Below are 15,772 nucleotides of genomic sequence, written 5' to 3' on the forward strand. Positions count from 1 at the left end.
AGATAAATATAAGCCCCTTACTGAATGGAGAAGGGAGATACAAATGGAAAATGTGGAGAAGGCTGAACAGACCTTGTGGATAGAGGGTGAATACAATATACCTCTACTTCAGAATGGCTTTTGATGCTGTCTTTTATGACAATATCATAAGTAAACAAATAAAAAATGAAACATGAAACTACCATAAAGTCAGTGTAAAACTAACTGGATAATCATGATTCATCATTCAATATCAACTTTGTGGGAGGATACTGAATGGAATTTTCCACAAATCTGTGCTTTTCAGTGTCTTCATTAATGACCTAGATGACATAATTGAATGCACACAATAAATATACAGAGGACACCTGGCTGAGTGGAGTTGCAGGCACTTTGGGTAAACAGGATGAAATTCAAAATGCAGGTTACTGCTTTTAGTAAAAGCAGTCAATTGCACAAATACAAAAATACCGAGTGATGTCCTAGACTGCAACACTGGGGGAAAAAAAAAGGATCTGGTAGGTATAGCGGATCACAAACTAAGTATGAGTCAATAGCATAGTACTATTGCAAAAATACCTAACATATTGGCACATATAAAATCAGAGGAATTAATTCTTCCACTCTGTTCAGTACTGGCAAGGACCTACCTGGGATCTTGTGCCCGGTTTGGGATGCAATGCTGAGTGAGACATAGATAACCTGGAGAGATTCTGAAGCAGAATAACAAAAATTAGAAGTCCAGAAAATGACACAATGAAAGATGGCCATGATGGTTTAGACAGACGTGATCTTGCTATTAGAAGGGGATTGAATTAGATGTCCCCTAGGGTCTCTTCTTTCTAGCCTTTTTTTTTTTTTTATTGTGGTGTGACCCTCCAAAAAAATTAATCTCTCACATCCTCAGGATCTTGTCAGGGTTAAGCAGTTAAATGCCCTATTCTATTTCTAGTGGGCACAGCCCAGTCCAGGGATGTAGAGCCAAAAAAGATGCATTCTGCAATTACTACACCCAAGAGCCAGGGGCTTTCTTGGTACTGGGCACAAGCATTGAAAGCAGACTGTCTCACACCCCTGAGCAAGGAGAAAACAGTCCGATTAAATCCGGGGACAGGAGCAGTGCAGCTAGGGAGTGCTGATGCAGGAAGAGATGGAGCAAAGAGCCAAGGATAGCAAAGGAAGGCCTGATCCTCAGGGAAATGTGCAGAAGAGTCTGTAACCACTAGAGAACACTCCACCAAAAAGCTTGGAACAGAATCAAGTTTCAGCATCTCCCTACTAGCAGCAAATAGCTGTGAAACCCAGTAGAAACTGTGGTTCATCTCCTTCTAGCGATTAGCCCACACAGGTGACATTCTATTGCGGGGCTCTCTCAGCTGAGGTACAGCAATCTGAAACCTTGGATTTCATAGCCCCGCTCTGCTGAAGAACCATATGGGTGTAAACAGGGTGTCCTAAAATATTCATGGTATGTTTGGGTTCTTTGCCTCCAGCTGCTTTTGTTAAAAACCTAAGAAATCACAAAAACAACTTCATGCTTTTAGAGTTTGAAAAAAATCAAGCTAAAAATTTAAGGTATGCCCAAATGCCCTTCAAATCTTGTGTTTCATAGCACAGGATTCAATGACAGGATCCTTTATTTTTATGAACAAACACTTCCTTATCCGTGTAAAATTTGAAAGGGGAACAAGAAAAAAAAATCAATGTTCTCTTTTTAAGCTGAGTTAAAAAAATGGTTTCTTTGCTTGGCAAATGTGTCCCATTATCCTCTGTTCTCAATAGTGTGTAAGTAGTTGCTATATTTGCTGCGGTGGCCAATCAGAAGCATGCATGTCACAGATGGCAAAGGACATGCAGCAGTTCAGAGAGGGGACAGGCAGCTCAGCAGTGGATAGGGCAGGGACCAAAAACAGAGAGCAAAGCAGCAAATCAGACATGGGAAGGGGATTGGAGCAGCACTCACTGAGCGTGCAGAGCTAATTTGTTGCATGTGTTCCAAAAATATTGTCCCATACTGCTATTTTGAATCAGATCTGTAGTCCACTGAGTACACTGCCTCTGGGTGCGGGCAAAATATGGCCCACAAGCTGCATCCGGGCTGCTAGGCCATTCTATCTCACCTGCAAGTCACCTAAAATGTTTAGAAAATTAATATTAATCAATATGACAAGAGCCAGGGGCAGTAGGAGCTAGGGGAAGCCAGCAGCAGGACTAAACAGCTGCAGCAGCTGGGTCGGGCTGGGCCAGCCTCATCCCATCCCACCCTACCTCCAGCTGGAAGTCTCTGCCTAGCAGGAGCTTCTGGCTTGGAGCTGTTCCTGCTTCCCTGCACCGGATGGAAATACAGATAAGGATGGGGGGAGGGAGGCAAAGGAGGACTGTGGGCAATTGCCCCAGTCCTCAGGGCTGGGCCAGGTCATCTGTGGTCCCAGTGCTGAAGCTAGGAACCACGTGATGCTGGAGCAGCTGCCTGGCCAATGGGAGGGCAGGGGGCAGCAGGGAAATGGTTGCAGCAGGTGGAGGAAAGGGACAGCAAGTGGGCGTGCAGAGCGCAGCAACAGCTGGGTGGGAGCGCAGGGCAGCAGGAGTGCGGGGTCCAGGCTGGCAGGGGCTCTATGGAGCCAGGCTGGTTCTCCCATCTTGCTGGTGCAGCCCAGCCCAGCTCCATAGAGCCCCTGCCAGCCTGGGCCCTGTGCTCCTACCACCCGGCTCCAGGCCCTGCTGGAGCTCGTCCTGATGCACCAGCCCTACACTCCCACCCAGCTGTTGCTGAGCTCCATGCATCCGCTCGCTAGCCCTTCCCCCCACCTTCCAGAGCTATTTCCCTGCTCCCTCCCCCTCTCCCTCCCTCCCCACCAGCTGGCCAGCTGCTTCAGCACCACAGGGTGCCTGGCTGCAGTGCCAGGACCGCAGGAGCAGCTGGGAAGTGGTGCCGGAGTGGGGGGGTGACAGGGAAGTGGCAGGAGAAAGGCAGCAGTGGCAGATGGGGGGGGGGGCAAGTGGCACTGTGCGGTAGCACAGGGCCTGCAGCGGTGCCTCGGGGCCAGGAGTGGCAGGAACTCAGAGCCTGGGCTTGAAGGAGTGCTGATGGGGGCTCTGCCTGCCACGGGTGGCAGGGGTGGGCTGTAGGCAAACCCTCCCCCTCCACATATGCCACAACCCTGCCCAGTCACCCTCCCCCCACACACTCACCCCCACAAACCCCATACCCATCCACATGCTCCCCCCACCCCACATACACAACCCCCCACACCCCCACCTATCCAACCCCCACAAATGCAACACACCCACCCACAATATACAAGAGCAAGTCTTCATTTTAAGTTATTATACAATCCCCTCTATGTGCACTACACAAACACATGTAAATCAGGACAAAAATATTTGTTGAAATCAAATTAATGAATGTTGTAGTACGTTTGATTTTTAGAATATAATTTGGTATTTTTCTAGTTCCAAGATGGCAAACCCCCTTGCTGAAGGGAGTACTTCTGGGGGGGCAAAGGGTCGGACTTCTGAAGGCAAAGGTCAGGTGTTAGGGGACAGGACTTCTGGTCACAAGATGTTAACTAGGGGGCAGGGCATCTGTCAAGCAGCGGGGCTACCCATGCAGCTCTTGGTGGATTGCCAAAACTTGGTAAGCAGCCCTCCACCCAAAATAATTGCCCACCCTTAATCTAAAGGATGAGGTTTAACAGTTTTATTTATTTTTTTTACTCTCATTGGGCTTTTATTCAATCTTGGGGCAGATAGTTCTAAATGAAGAGCTTGAGGCCACAGCAGAAGCACTCATGGCATGTAAGTCTGTAGGTGACTAGGCATAATCCTATTCCATGCTGCTCAAGTCCCTTAAACAGTTATAACAAAGTGGATGGGTCTTCTTCCTGATCACTGCTTTTGAGACTTTACCACAAGACCAAGAAGATGGCTTCTTACAAAACTAGGTTCTGATCAAGGTGGAACAGCATCAGTTAGGTGCCTAATAGGTGGAACAGGATTAGCTTCCTACATGTCCAGGGAGCAGCAGTAAACAAAATGATGTATACATGACTAATGGCAGGGACACTGTGATGACAGCTTGGAGACCTGATACCACCCATGGGTAATTTTCACACATCAAGAGATATCAGTCTTCTGTTTTTTTAGATTAGTAAACTGCCCTTACGTCATGGGCAACTGGTGCCACCTTAGACCAGTCAGGGCCTGGAGGTGGGGGGGTGGGCCATGGCCAATGTTGCTGATTGGGGGGCCCCCTGCGGCCAATCGCACCCCCATGAGTCGCCACTGCCTTAGGTGTTAGCTACAGAAAACTTCTGCTATGGGGGAGATGTACACTATTAATCAAGGAGCCTTTACTTTTGAACTACTTGTTGCTTTTAGTGTATGAGTAAGCCCTCCCCATACCCTTCCCTCAAATTAAACTGGTGAATACTTCATGCCTTTTTAATGTACACTAGACTAGTATCAAATTCACCCCATGCCAGATCTGGACTGTGGGGCTTCTTGTAGGCTGGCCAGATCTGGACTGTGGGGCTTCTAGTAGGCTGGTTCCTGTCTGGACAATGGGGTGGCTGCAGTGGCTGTGATGGTGGCAGCAGAGGGACCACAGGGGCTGACAGGACCAGCAGAGAGACCAAAGGAGATGTGGCAGCACCTCTGCAGGCTAAATGCTTGACACCCCTGCACTAGACTAGTGATTAGCCTGAATTTATTTTGGCTTTGTTACTTAAAAACAAGCAGTTTAAATTTGCAGTAATGGGCAACTGCTTACATTTTGCTGCTTTTACATGAACAGTGTGTGAAATGTTACATGTGGTCATGTGCACATACGCATAAAAAAACCCAAATCCCAATGTTTACTCTGCCCTTTCAGGTACTCTCATCTGCTTTTTACTGACTTTTTTCTGGTTGTTACTAGAAACATGCAACTCCTGAAGCATATTTTAAGAAATCCTGTAAGTGACTAAAAGAAGTTATCACTTTTGCTTATATATTTAATGTTAAATATTCACATTGGTTTTCTAATTACTTACTTTAACTGAAATTAGTGAAACTGAGTGTGGTGAATTGACAGAAACCCAACACAGTAATCAAACAAGCACAGTGGACCAATTTCTACTCTCTCATGAACAGGGATGGGCCAAGAACAGAAATAGGCCCTATACTTACAAACCGCACTGATTTTTTAATGTAAACAACAGCATAAACAGAAACAATGCAATCTATTTCTCAAGTTGCTGGAGAACTTAATGTACATCCATATTTATAGTGGAATAGTCTCTTAAGGGAAGTGATGGAAGATAAGAATCGTTTAGAATGAGACTAGATGAAGGACTTGGATTCAAGAGGAAGAGTAATACTGTACTTTCAGGAGCATAAACAAAATAATCAAATCAGTGTAAGCAGTCCTGCAGATCTTAAGATTTTGTAAGAATTTAATTGCATAAAATGTTTCCTTCCTCAGCTATGAGAATAAATGTTCCTGTTAAATCAGAAGTGGTGAACACCCCTGCATTTTGCTAAAAAAAAAAAAAATCAGTGGAAAATGAAAATCCTTAGCATTCTTGAAAATAAATTCAAACATTTAAGTTCCATATATGGAGTTAGTTATTCTATCAAAGCAAATCTGCAAAAAGTTCATTTTCATTAATGAGATAAGAATCTGGCCTATACTTATTATACTGGAAGAGGGAATACTTTACAACATTACAGCTAAACAAACTTTCTTACCATTTGTATATAGATAACAAGTGCTAAAACTGAAGACAATTATTTCCTAATTTATTGGATGAAGCAAATAATGCCAAAGTTTCTTTCGTGGTTGGTACGGTTTTATTGTCTAATAATACTGATTAAAATATTTACAATCCTACTTTTAAATGCACAGTTTAGCACTCATACCTATGGCTTTAATTTTTAGCACAAGATTTTTGGGTCATGTCAGAGAAAGTTTCATTTAAAAAAAAAAAAAAGAAAAAAAAAGCAAGCCAGAAACCAGATATATCTTACAGACATGTTTTCTATCCATGTGTTTTTAAATGTATTCATAAAACGAAGCTTTTAAAAACATCTGGTGAGAAGAGGATTTTCATTCAGCTCATATTTAACAGATTTGGCTGAATTTTTCCTATTTTAAGTGGTCCTCTTAAGAACTCTCACAACGTGGAAGCCATTTCTTCCTCCATTCCCATTTAAATTGAATGAAAAAAATTTGTAGCTGACAAGGTGAAGCAAAAATATAAAGCACTATAACATTATGTACATTGCTTTTTACTGCATTAGCTTCTTAACCCCTCTAGGAGCTTTGTGGAAGTTTAATTAGTCAGTTTTGAAAAGGCACAAGAACTTTTGCGCTTCAAGAACTTAATAGTGCCAACACTTCTCCTCAGCCTAGAACTTCAAAATTTCTAGCCTGAAAAAAGGCTGCTCAATTAAGAAGAAAGTAAAGTGAGGATTGCTGCTACTGTAAGGCATTGTTTCTGGATGACAAATTGATCTGTGCTTTTTCTAGATGCGTAAACCAACTGTTCTTAAATATCCACACATACATTAGAATGCACAGATTCTACTTTTTTTTTTTGTTTTTACTGCCACACACACACACATACACACAAAATATATTAAGAAGAGCTTGCTTCTGCGAAAAAAAGTCAGTGACAACTACATACATAAGGGCATGGTATTCCACCAGTTATTAAACTTCCCACAAAGCTGCCCATTGCTCGAATAGTTTTTGCTCCATGCTATTACAAGAAAAGGGAAAATCCTTTCTGCAGTAACAAGATGAGAATTGTATATGAAATATTCTAACTTTGGTCCACTTCTCTGGTTTCCTAAGGGCAGCAGTACTGGAAAGCTGACCACTGATGGTGCAAAACTCAATGTAAAAGTTAACAAAAAATAATTTGGTATTTCATTCCTAAAAATGCATGGTCCAGTCATTAGTTTTCATCATCCACTTTTTCATCTGATGTGTCCACTATTTGTTGAGTTTTTAAATCTTCAGCTTGGTCATGATCTTCTGTATTTGTTTCCATCTCACCTACTTGACCAAGTCCGCCTTCCTCCAGGTCCCTCTGATTCAAGTTTTCAGACTCTATTTGTTCTGGATCGGCTTCCTCTGCAAGTTCTGCCTGTACCTCCTGCATTTTTATCTGATTTACATGTTCAACATGAAGCTCCTCTACACGTACTTCAGCACCGTGGTCAGTCTGAATATGTTCCACTTCTAAGTAACTGATCTGTACCTGCTCTTGTAGGTCATCCATGTGTGTACCTTTTACCCGATTGTCCTGTATAAGATCAGGATGCACCTGTTCCACAGTTACTTGTGCAGGGTCCACTTGTACCTGAATTACAGGTAGCACATGAACTTGCTCGACTTGTTCTATAATAGTCATTGAAGTCACTGGTTCAGTTTCCACAGCTTCCACTGGGAGAATCTCCTCAGCCACTATTCGCTCTGAAATGTCATGAATCTCTTTGAGATGACGTCTCAGTTCGCTGCCTTGCATAAACCACAAATCACAGAAGGTACAATGGTTGGGTTTTTCCCCTGTGTGTATTACCAAGTGATCTTTAAATTGATCCCAGCTGTTAAACACGCTGTTACATACCTGAAATAACAGATGCAATATGTTAAGCAATGCTATTAAAAAACTGACATAGAAAAGTACATTGAATATTCTGGATCAGAAGTTAAGAGTATTAGCCTGTTATTTCTTTTTATAAGGATTTTAGAAAGTTATGGGTTAACACTAATCTGGCAAGAGAAATCTGGAATTATTACAAGTAGATTATTTCAGAAGTTGAACGTGCCACTTAAATTCTGGCCTGTGCCTACCATGAAGATGGTGATATACCCTTGGCACTTATACATTGGTTCTTCATTTTTTATTAAAATGAAGAACATTTTAAATGTGCAATTTGTATGTTGTATTCCACTTAGCTCCTGAGGCAAATCGGATCAGAGAGCTCTGGCCATCCCTTTTCCTTTATCAGTGCAAAAGTTACATGTTAAAGTTGCCAAACTACTGAAGAAAGCATTATGCCTTTTTTCTAAAATTAAGATAAGGTTCTGGTGGCACTGCCAATTTGAAGCTTGCCCAACACTTGCCACCAAAAAAAAAAAAGAATGCCCAGACTTTTAGCTTCTTGCAACTTTGGCAGATTTGACAGTTTAGATTTTAATTCCTCATGCCAGGTGTATCATTTTTTTTGTAAATTCCAGTTAGAGTAGTTTAGCCATTTCCAAGAACAGGCCTTGAGAAAAACGACATTGTTATGTTGGCTATATTAAAAAAAAAAAATCTGATGACCTTTTCCTTGTACTGCCAGTTTTTGAACAGAGACTGGACATTTGGAAGGTGGTAGCAGTTGTGGGAAGTGCCTGTGAAAAACCATCCCCATTTGGCTAAGTTATAAAGCCAATGTTGTTTTCAAATGTTCAGTAAAGCCTTTGATTTTAATGTGAAAATCTTGAAAGATTCCATCCACCCCAGGAGTATTTAAGCTTCTCACAGCTCCTAGTGCCATTTAGGCTGCATATACACCATCCCCACATGACAAATGACCATACTTTACTTCTTCAACTGGCACTGGCTGGGCAAGGAGACCGACACTGGGCTGAGACTACTGTGGAGAAGACAGGGAGGGGGTGAGCAAGGACTAGGAACGAGGCCTGAAGCCAAGAGTACAGAATACACAGGACTGAGACAGTGACAGGCTGGAGAGCATGGGGGAAAAAACCAGTCAGGCTTGGGGAGAAGAACAGGCAGAAAAGAGAGTAACAGTCTTTTGTCCATCACAGAATGCACTGTTTTAGGGCTCTGAAGAGAACCAAGATTCCCATTTCAGTGCTCTTGAGCCACTAGTGGTGAGCATCCTCAGACTCTCCACCTGCCACTTTTTATTACATACCTGGCATTCATACAGTTTCTTTCTTCCCTTTTTAGCTCCAGCTCCAGACTGACAGGCGGTCAAGTGACATTTGAGAGTGCTATTTCTAGCAAAACGTTCATGGCAGTTTGGACATTCAAACGGTTTTTCACCTATTGAAAAAGAAGCAGGAATTTATAGACATCTAGAAAGAATAAATTCTTTTAGCTTTTTATTATATAAGATTATAGGATCATAGGAAAGTAGGGCTGGAAGGGACCTCATAAGATCATCTAGTACAGCCCCCTGCTCAAGGCAGGAGCATCCCTGACTAAACCATCGAAAGCACGCATCTGTCCAACCTGCTCTTTAAAGATTTCCAGGGATGGAGACCCCATAGTTTCTCTAGTTAGCCTGTTCCCGTGCTTGGCCACCCTCAGACTCAGGCAGTTCTTCCCACTATCCAATATATTAATATAATATACGTGTATATTACTGGCAGTTTAAGGATTTTGAAATAATCTTTTGAATGTGTAAGAGGAAGTCAGTAAGAGTATACTAATAAAAGAGTTGTTTAATTTAATACACTTATTTGGTTTAAACCAAAAGGAGCAAAGGAAGCAGTGGCTGCTGATATTCACACCAACTACAGGCCATAGGGGAAAAATGATGCAATTGTTAGCTGTTTTTAATGGAATCATTACTTGCGTATGGAAGTTATATAACTTCATAAGGGACCCTTTTTTGGTAAGGCTTTGGTTTCATCCAAACAGTATTATAATTTGTTAAAATGAAAAACTAAAGGCAGGACTGAAACTGAGTAACTGCAAACAGCTCTGCATTACTCGTTTATGTCCACTTCAACAAAGTGCATGTTCGTTATTCAATAGAAACTGTGGAAGTCACATTTTTGTTTCAGAGTTAACAGAAATCAGTAGTAATTCTCCTAAAATTGGTCAAACTCTCCCAGGCCAAGCTGCTTAATATTGTATTAAGTTTGGTCACTTCATTTCAAATCACATGCAAGAGATTTAACAGAGCAACAAGTCAACAAAATGCTTCACATAAAACCTTGCACAGTATGAGAAATTCAAAAGGCACCATTCAATGATAAAAATAGGCACTACTGTTTACTTCTTTCATCTTACAAAAATAAAGTTACCTGCAACAAAATTAAAGAGTATAATAACTGCAAGTGAAAACAAGGATATATTTTCTGAAACTCAATTGATAATCAACCAATGAAACTTACTGACAGTGCAATATAACTGAATCAAGTTATTTACAAAGGATGAAATATTTATATGAATCATAACATCTACAGTTACGATGGCTAAGACTGAAATGAATGCCCCAAAACACTGATAGCTCTGTAAAGCCGTCAGCTAAGACTGTAAACAAGTTTTATTTCTGCTTCTGAAGAAAAAAGGATTTTTTTTCTAAAGAAAAAACCCATTTTCCTAAGTGCCTAAATGTCTAAAACTGACATATAAAAATCATCAACTGTCTTTAAATGTTTGAGTGGATGGACTTTTGAAATCAGTTCAAGATCAATATATAAACCAGGGCTGTCCAACTGCAATGTGCATGCTAGACAATGCACGCACCATAAGCTGTGGGGATGGGCCTCCAGGAGTTCCCCCTCCCCTGCTGCTTGCTGAGCAGGCAGCGTTGATGGTGCACAGCCCCCTTCCAGATCCTCCCCCACCACATGGCAGTGGAACACGAGGCTGAAGGAACTTGTGGACTCCCAGTTGGACAGCCTTGATATAAACCAAATCCCAGGATCCACTGACAGGACAGTCGCACAAGGATGCTGCTGGGCATGAAAGAGCTGGATGCATGAATGCTTTGATTCCCCCCCCCCCAAAAAAAATCACCTATATAGGAAGATAGGAAATTCTCAGTATCCTCTAGGTTGTTCTGACAGTGGATGCCAGGATATTAAATCAAGCAAAAGCAAAGCAGTTAACTCCAGAACACAGCAGGATTTAGAGCCTGCTGTCCTACTGCAGTTTCCTGGTAGCTAGATACCACAAGCCCTGTTAGTCAACAATTCTGGGCTTCATGGGAGCAATGTAGAGCACATACAAAGGAAAAGCTCTAGGTACCACAGATCAGTATCCACACTTTCGCTTCATCCTGATTCTGGGCTCCTCATTTATAAGAAAGCACAAAACAAACTGCCACTCAGTAAATGGGCACACATACTATCTTTTAGCTGAAAACCCTGAATGCATGGTAGATAAAAATCAACAATTAACCCCCCCCCAAACAAAAAAACCCCTCAGATTTTTTATTTAAATTGGATTTTTTAATTAATTGTATTTTTATTTTTGTTAAGATGCTTTTAAAAACAAAACAAAACTATATAAAAAGATAGTTTTAATTTAAGCTGTTAAACCTCAAAGATATCATTATAGAATAGGGATTATAACTTCAAATTTTATACTTTGAGACAATATATTCACGTAGCCTTTTTAGAAAAGTTTTATAAATAGGTCACAATAGGCCACAGATTATATTAGGGGCCCAATCTTATGGGGTTCCCAGAGGCTCCTCTATAGATTAGTAAAGATTAAAGAAAACCACTCTACCTAATGGGACTCAGTGCTCAGCCTCGAGGAATTTATTAATCATCTCTGTGATGCTTAGTTTCAGTTCTCAAACTGTAGATTTGTCTCTCGAGAGATAGCATCTTTGTTAACAGCAGTATATGAAGATGAGAGATAATAGACCTGATTACCTACCCATCAGCTCTATTGTCTCCCTGCAAGTTTGTGTACATGGAGTCAAGCCCTTAACTTCTTGAAACTTTGCACTTTTAGAGAGAGGTAAATGAATAGAGGATTGTTGGGGGTGGAGTAGATCTGGGCAAGGAGAAGGTGTCTAGAGATAAATGCAAGGAGGGAGGGGCAGTAGGAACAAAAGAGAAACATTTTGAGCAGAGGATTCCAGAAATTTCTGAGTACAGCCTCTCCACTAATTTGAGATCTAGTGAGGGAATGGTATGGCAGAGGGGAAAACCTATTATGGCAGCAGGCCTGCTAGGCCATAAGAGAGAAGAAATCAAAGATGAGAAGAAATCTAGAATAAAGTGAAGAAAGCCCGAAAATATTAACACATGGCTGCAATGCTCATTTGATGTCCTCCTAATACAGCATGGCAAAAATATCTTCCAAATATCCATGATTTATCTAGTGAATTGGAGATAGTTCACCTCCCAGTGGCTTTACAAGTATCTGCTTCAATTAGCTTTGGTAAATAACATAACCAAGTCATAATTCAGTTTTCAGATGTAGCTGCAAAATTAATCTGAAAAAAATATCAAAATAAATCACTGTTTTAAAATGTATAGTCTGTACCTTCTAAAAATGAAACTTACATCTATCTCTGAGTTGTGAATAATATCTATTAAGGTTATATCAAACAACAAGAATGCACTTGTAGAAAGCAATGATTGAATTCAGGCTTCCTGCCAGGTGATTTAAATTGTGATTTAAATTGATTTAATTTAAATCAAACCCACCCTGTTTGAATGATCTTCAGAAGCAGGCTTACACATATTCATGATTTGTTACAGCAACATGCTATGCATAGGAGAATCTGAAGCCAGAAAAACTGCAGCGTGCAACCTTCTTGCCTAGTGCAAATTAAACGTGCTCTGGGATATAAAGATATCAACGGTGACCAAGCAAAGACAAGAATACCACACATCCTCCAGGCTGAAAATGTCTTTAACCAGTAGTAGGGAAACTCCATGCAAAACTAAAACAAATCTGTGGGTATAGACAGGTGGCTTTTATCCTTGTTAGATTTGAGGCACCCCTCAGAGAAATAGCAGTACTTGTTTTCGCTCTTTTCTGAGTGCAGAAAAATAGTGAAACAATTTTTTGGTTGTCAAGAACTAAGAAAAACCACACCAAGTCAGAATGTTTTTTACACTTTGAATTCTTATTCAAAATCTCTGGGTTTATCTTGTGAATCAAGTTTGCAAAAGTGCTAATATTGCACGGCATGCTGCACCACCCTTGAAATGATCTCAGAGCACCACAGGGTGCCTTGGCACCATAGTTGAGAATCGCTGGTATAGACCAATACAGTTGTACACTGATATAAGCTATTAGGATGAAGCTGTCATCACTGCAGACTCATGCAGACAGCTGCAGCAAAAACTGATTCATTTAAAATAAAATCTTTCAAACATTTGATTAAAAAAAAAAAGGTTTCTTTTTCATCTTGTTTCTTCAATAGTATCTGAGGTTCTTGCTGTTATGTATTTAATACTTATTTCTAAAGACATCGGTAAATTAGTTCCACCTTCTGGTTTTGCTTATTTATTAAGAAACTGAAGCTGAGAGAGAACAGGCATCCATAACGCCCAGTCAAGTCACCGGGGATGTTCAGTAGTGCTGCATCAGATGATCCCAAAGTTTTGCAGCAAGAACAGGCCTAAGCAAATATATGAAATTCATTGCTTTCAGTTAATGAAACTATATTTTTCATTAAAGTAAATTACTATTACCACATTTAGTTGAATATAAGGGGACCCTGAATATAAGACAACCCCCCAATAATTAGATAGTATATATGGAAAAATTATAAATATATTATAATTTTTCCAGTTATAGAACCTAACTATTGGAGATCTACCTTATATTTATCTACCTCCCACTGCTACAGCAGGGAAAATGCATCGGGGGGGGGGGGGTCAGGTGGCCCCCTTACCCTCTGCCTCCACAACTTCTTTCCCCTGCAGACTCTTCCTCCCTCACCTTACTGTCAGACTCTGCTCTCCCTGAGCACATGTGAGGGGCAAATCTGAAAACACAAATTTGAACACACTGATTGTGAAATAAACATACCTACAGTAATTGAGTTCATCCAGAATTGATGCATTTTGCCTTTTTTTGAAACTGCGGCAAGTTTTAGCATAGGCACTCCATAACCACACTTTTAAGCAATGTTTTTGTACCTACTTATATAGAGTACAAACTATGCTTGGTTTGTTTGTTTCAAGGGCCAAATCAGTTCCAAATTCTACTGGGCAAAACCCAATAGTCACGCTCCAAGTTTTGACTGAGTTGAACTCAATCATTCAAGTCCATGTGGCTCTACCAACAGCCAAGTATCCTCCTTCCCAGACTCATCAGTCTGGGGCTTCAGGTACTCCCCAACTCTGTAGGGACTCCCCTACGTGCAAGTCCAGGGCCCAGAAAACCTGGGATTCAGATACCTGCAATCGCAGTTGCTCTTAGCCAAAAGGCCAGGGAGCAAGTCAGAAGGAAAGCAAGAAGGCAGTCCTCCATTACCACAAAATTATGTAGTCAAGTCTCCTGCATTTGAGGAAACTCACAGGGATCAGCAGGTCAGAAGTGCCAGGGTCAAGCACCTGGGAAAGCCACATTTTTAGCCCACAAGAGAGCTGGTGATCATAGTATTTCCCCTGCATAATATTAATCAAAAGCCAAAAGGCTTATAATTTACAATATGGTTCATTGGGCTGGACCGACAGCATTTCAAGCCATGGTGACCCCACGGCTCAGCACTACTCAGTATGTATGTGTGTTCAGATACCCCCTGACAAAGGATCCATGTGCTAATTAGCCCCTAACTCATGACTGGAACAAGGTGTTCTTGGAATAAGTCCTGGGATGCTCCAAAAATGTATATGCGGATGAGGCACAGGGTAACCTAGTCCAACTCTACCTCATGAAGGGTGGGGCCACACTAATCATATACAACATAGGCTGCAAGAGGGGGCAACAGAGGGATTCTGAGTGAAATGTTTAGGGCCCCATTTGATGATGTGTGCCAGACTTTTAAGGCTGGTGAAGAAACAGGAGTCATTGGTAGTGGGAAAGAAAGGCACAGCTCATCTGTGGGAGTGAAGAGGAAGACAAAATGTAGTCAACGTAGTGGCTCATTAGGACTTACAAAGGAATTAATTATGAAGGGGACTGCACTTAATGGGCACTACCATGCCTTATTCAAAGATACCATAAATCCTTTAGGCTCTGATCAAGTGGGTTTGCATATAAATAGCAGCCTCTTCTGGGCCAAGATCACCTTGAATGGCACTGTGTAGTTAAGGGTAGAGATTTGTCCAATGCACTGAGGGAACATCACAGACTTGAACAATTGAGCTGTGCTTAGTTGACAGAATTTGGAACCGATTTGGCTAATTTGGCCTGAGACACAAAATTAAAAAAAACCCCCAAAACAAAAGCAAATTAACCTGGCAGTGGAAATACCATGATCACTTGGATGGTTTTGCTAGGGTGAGGCCTGTCTCTTGCACTCTGGGCATGCTGACCCCTGTGAGTTTCCCCAAACAGAGGAGACTCAACTGCACAATTTTGTGGTAATTGGGGACTGCTTTCTTGATTTTCCTCTAGCTTGCTCCCTGGCCTTTTGGCTAAAAGCAAGTGAGATTCAGGGCATCTGAGCCCCAGGGTCCCTGGGCTTGCATGTAGGATATCTGCCACAGATTTGGGGAGTACCTGAAGCCCCAGACTAATAAGTCTGGGAAGGAGGATACTTGGCTAGTGGTAGAGCTACACAGACTTGAATGACTGAGCTCTGCTCAGTCGAAGTCTTAGAACTTGACTATTTGGTTTTGCTCAACAGAATTTGGAACTGATTTGGCCCTTGAAACAAAAAAGTGGTAGGCTCCCATCAGTATGTTTGCCCATATGGGCCATGCATTTGATAGTCATGCTGTGTTGGCTGTACTTAATCAACTTCATAGCCAGTTTCCATTACTGAGCACATGCTGCTTTGGGCAACAGTTTAATGACAGATAAAGTATTTAATGAGATTTCCTTGCATTGAAATGTAAGATGGGGATCTTTTTTTACCCCATGCTGATTAGGGAAAAAGAACGCATCTTAGAATCAAGTAAATATGATACTTT

The 15,772-nt window shown here is 41.5% G+C and overlaps 1 protein-coding gene and 1 non-coding gene across 5 annotated transcripts in view; one reads left to right on the forward strand and one right to left on the reverse strand.

Moving 5' to 3' along the window:
• Positions 1–5,141: 5,141 nt before the first annotated feature.
• Positions 5,142–15,772, reverse strand: part of ZNF131 (zinc finger protein 131) — a 33,828-nt gene continuing 23,197 nt past the window's right edge. For all 4 annotated transcript variants that reach the window (XM_059725198.1, XM_059725199.1, XM_014594015.3 and 1 more), the window contains 2 exons: positions 8,899–9,029; positions 5,142–7,595 (listed from right to left, as the gene is read on the reverse strand). In XM_059725198.1, coding sequence (XP_059581181.1) covers positions 6,921–7,595; positions 8,899–9,029 — 806 coding nt within the window. In that variant the 3' untranslated portion in view covers positions 5,142–6,920. The remainder of the gene's footprint in view (positions 7,596–8,898; positions 9,030–15,772) is intronic.
• On the forward strand, positions 15,087–15,252 carry LOC132249712 (U1 spliceosomal RNA). Its single transcript, XR_009461277.1, has one exon. It is a non-coding gene; the product is annotated as a U1 spliceosomal RNA (small nuclear RNA).

The sequence above is a fragment of the Alligator mississippiensis genome, chromosome 3 (genome assembly GCF_030867095.1).
Source record: "Alligator mississippiensis isolate rAllMis1 chromosome 3, rAllMis1, whole genome shotgun sequence".
In the NCBI taxonomy this organism is placed as follows: domain Eukaryota; kingdom Metazoa; phylum Chordata; order Crocodylia; family Alligatoridae; genus Alligator; species Alligator mississippiensis.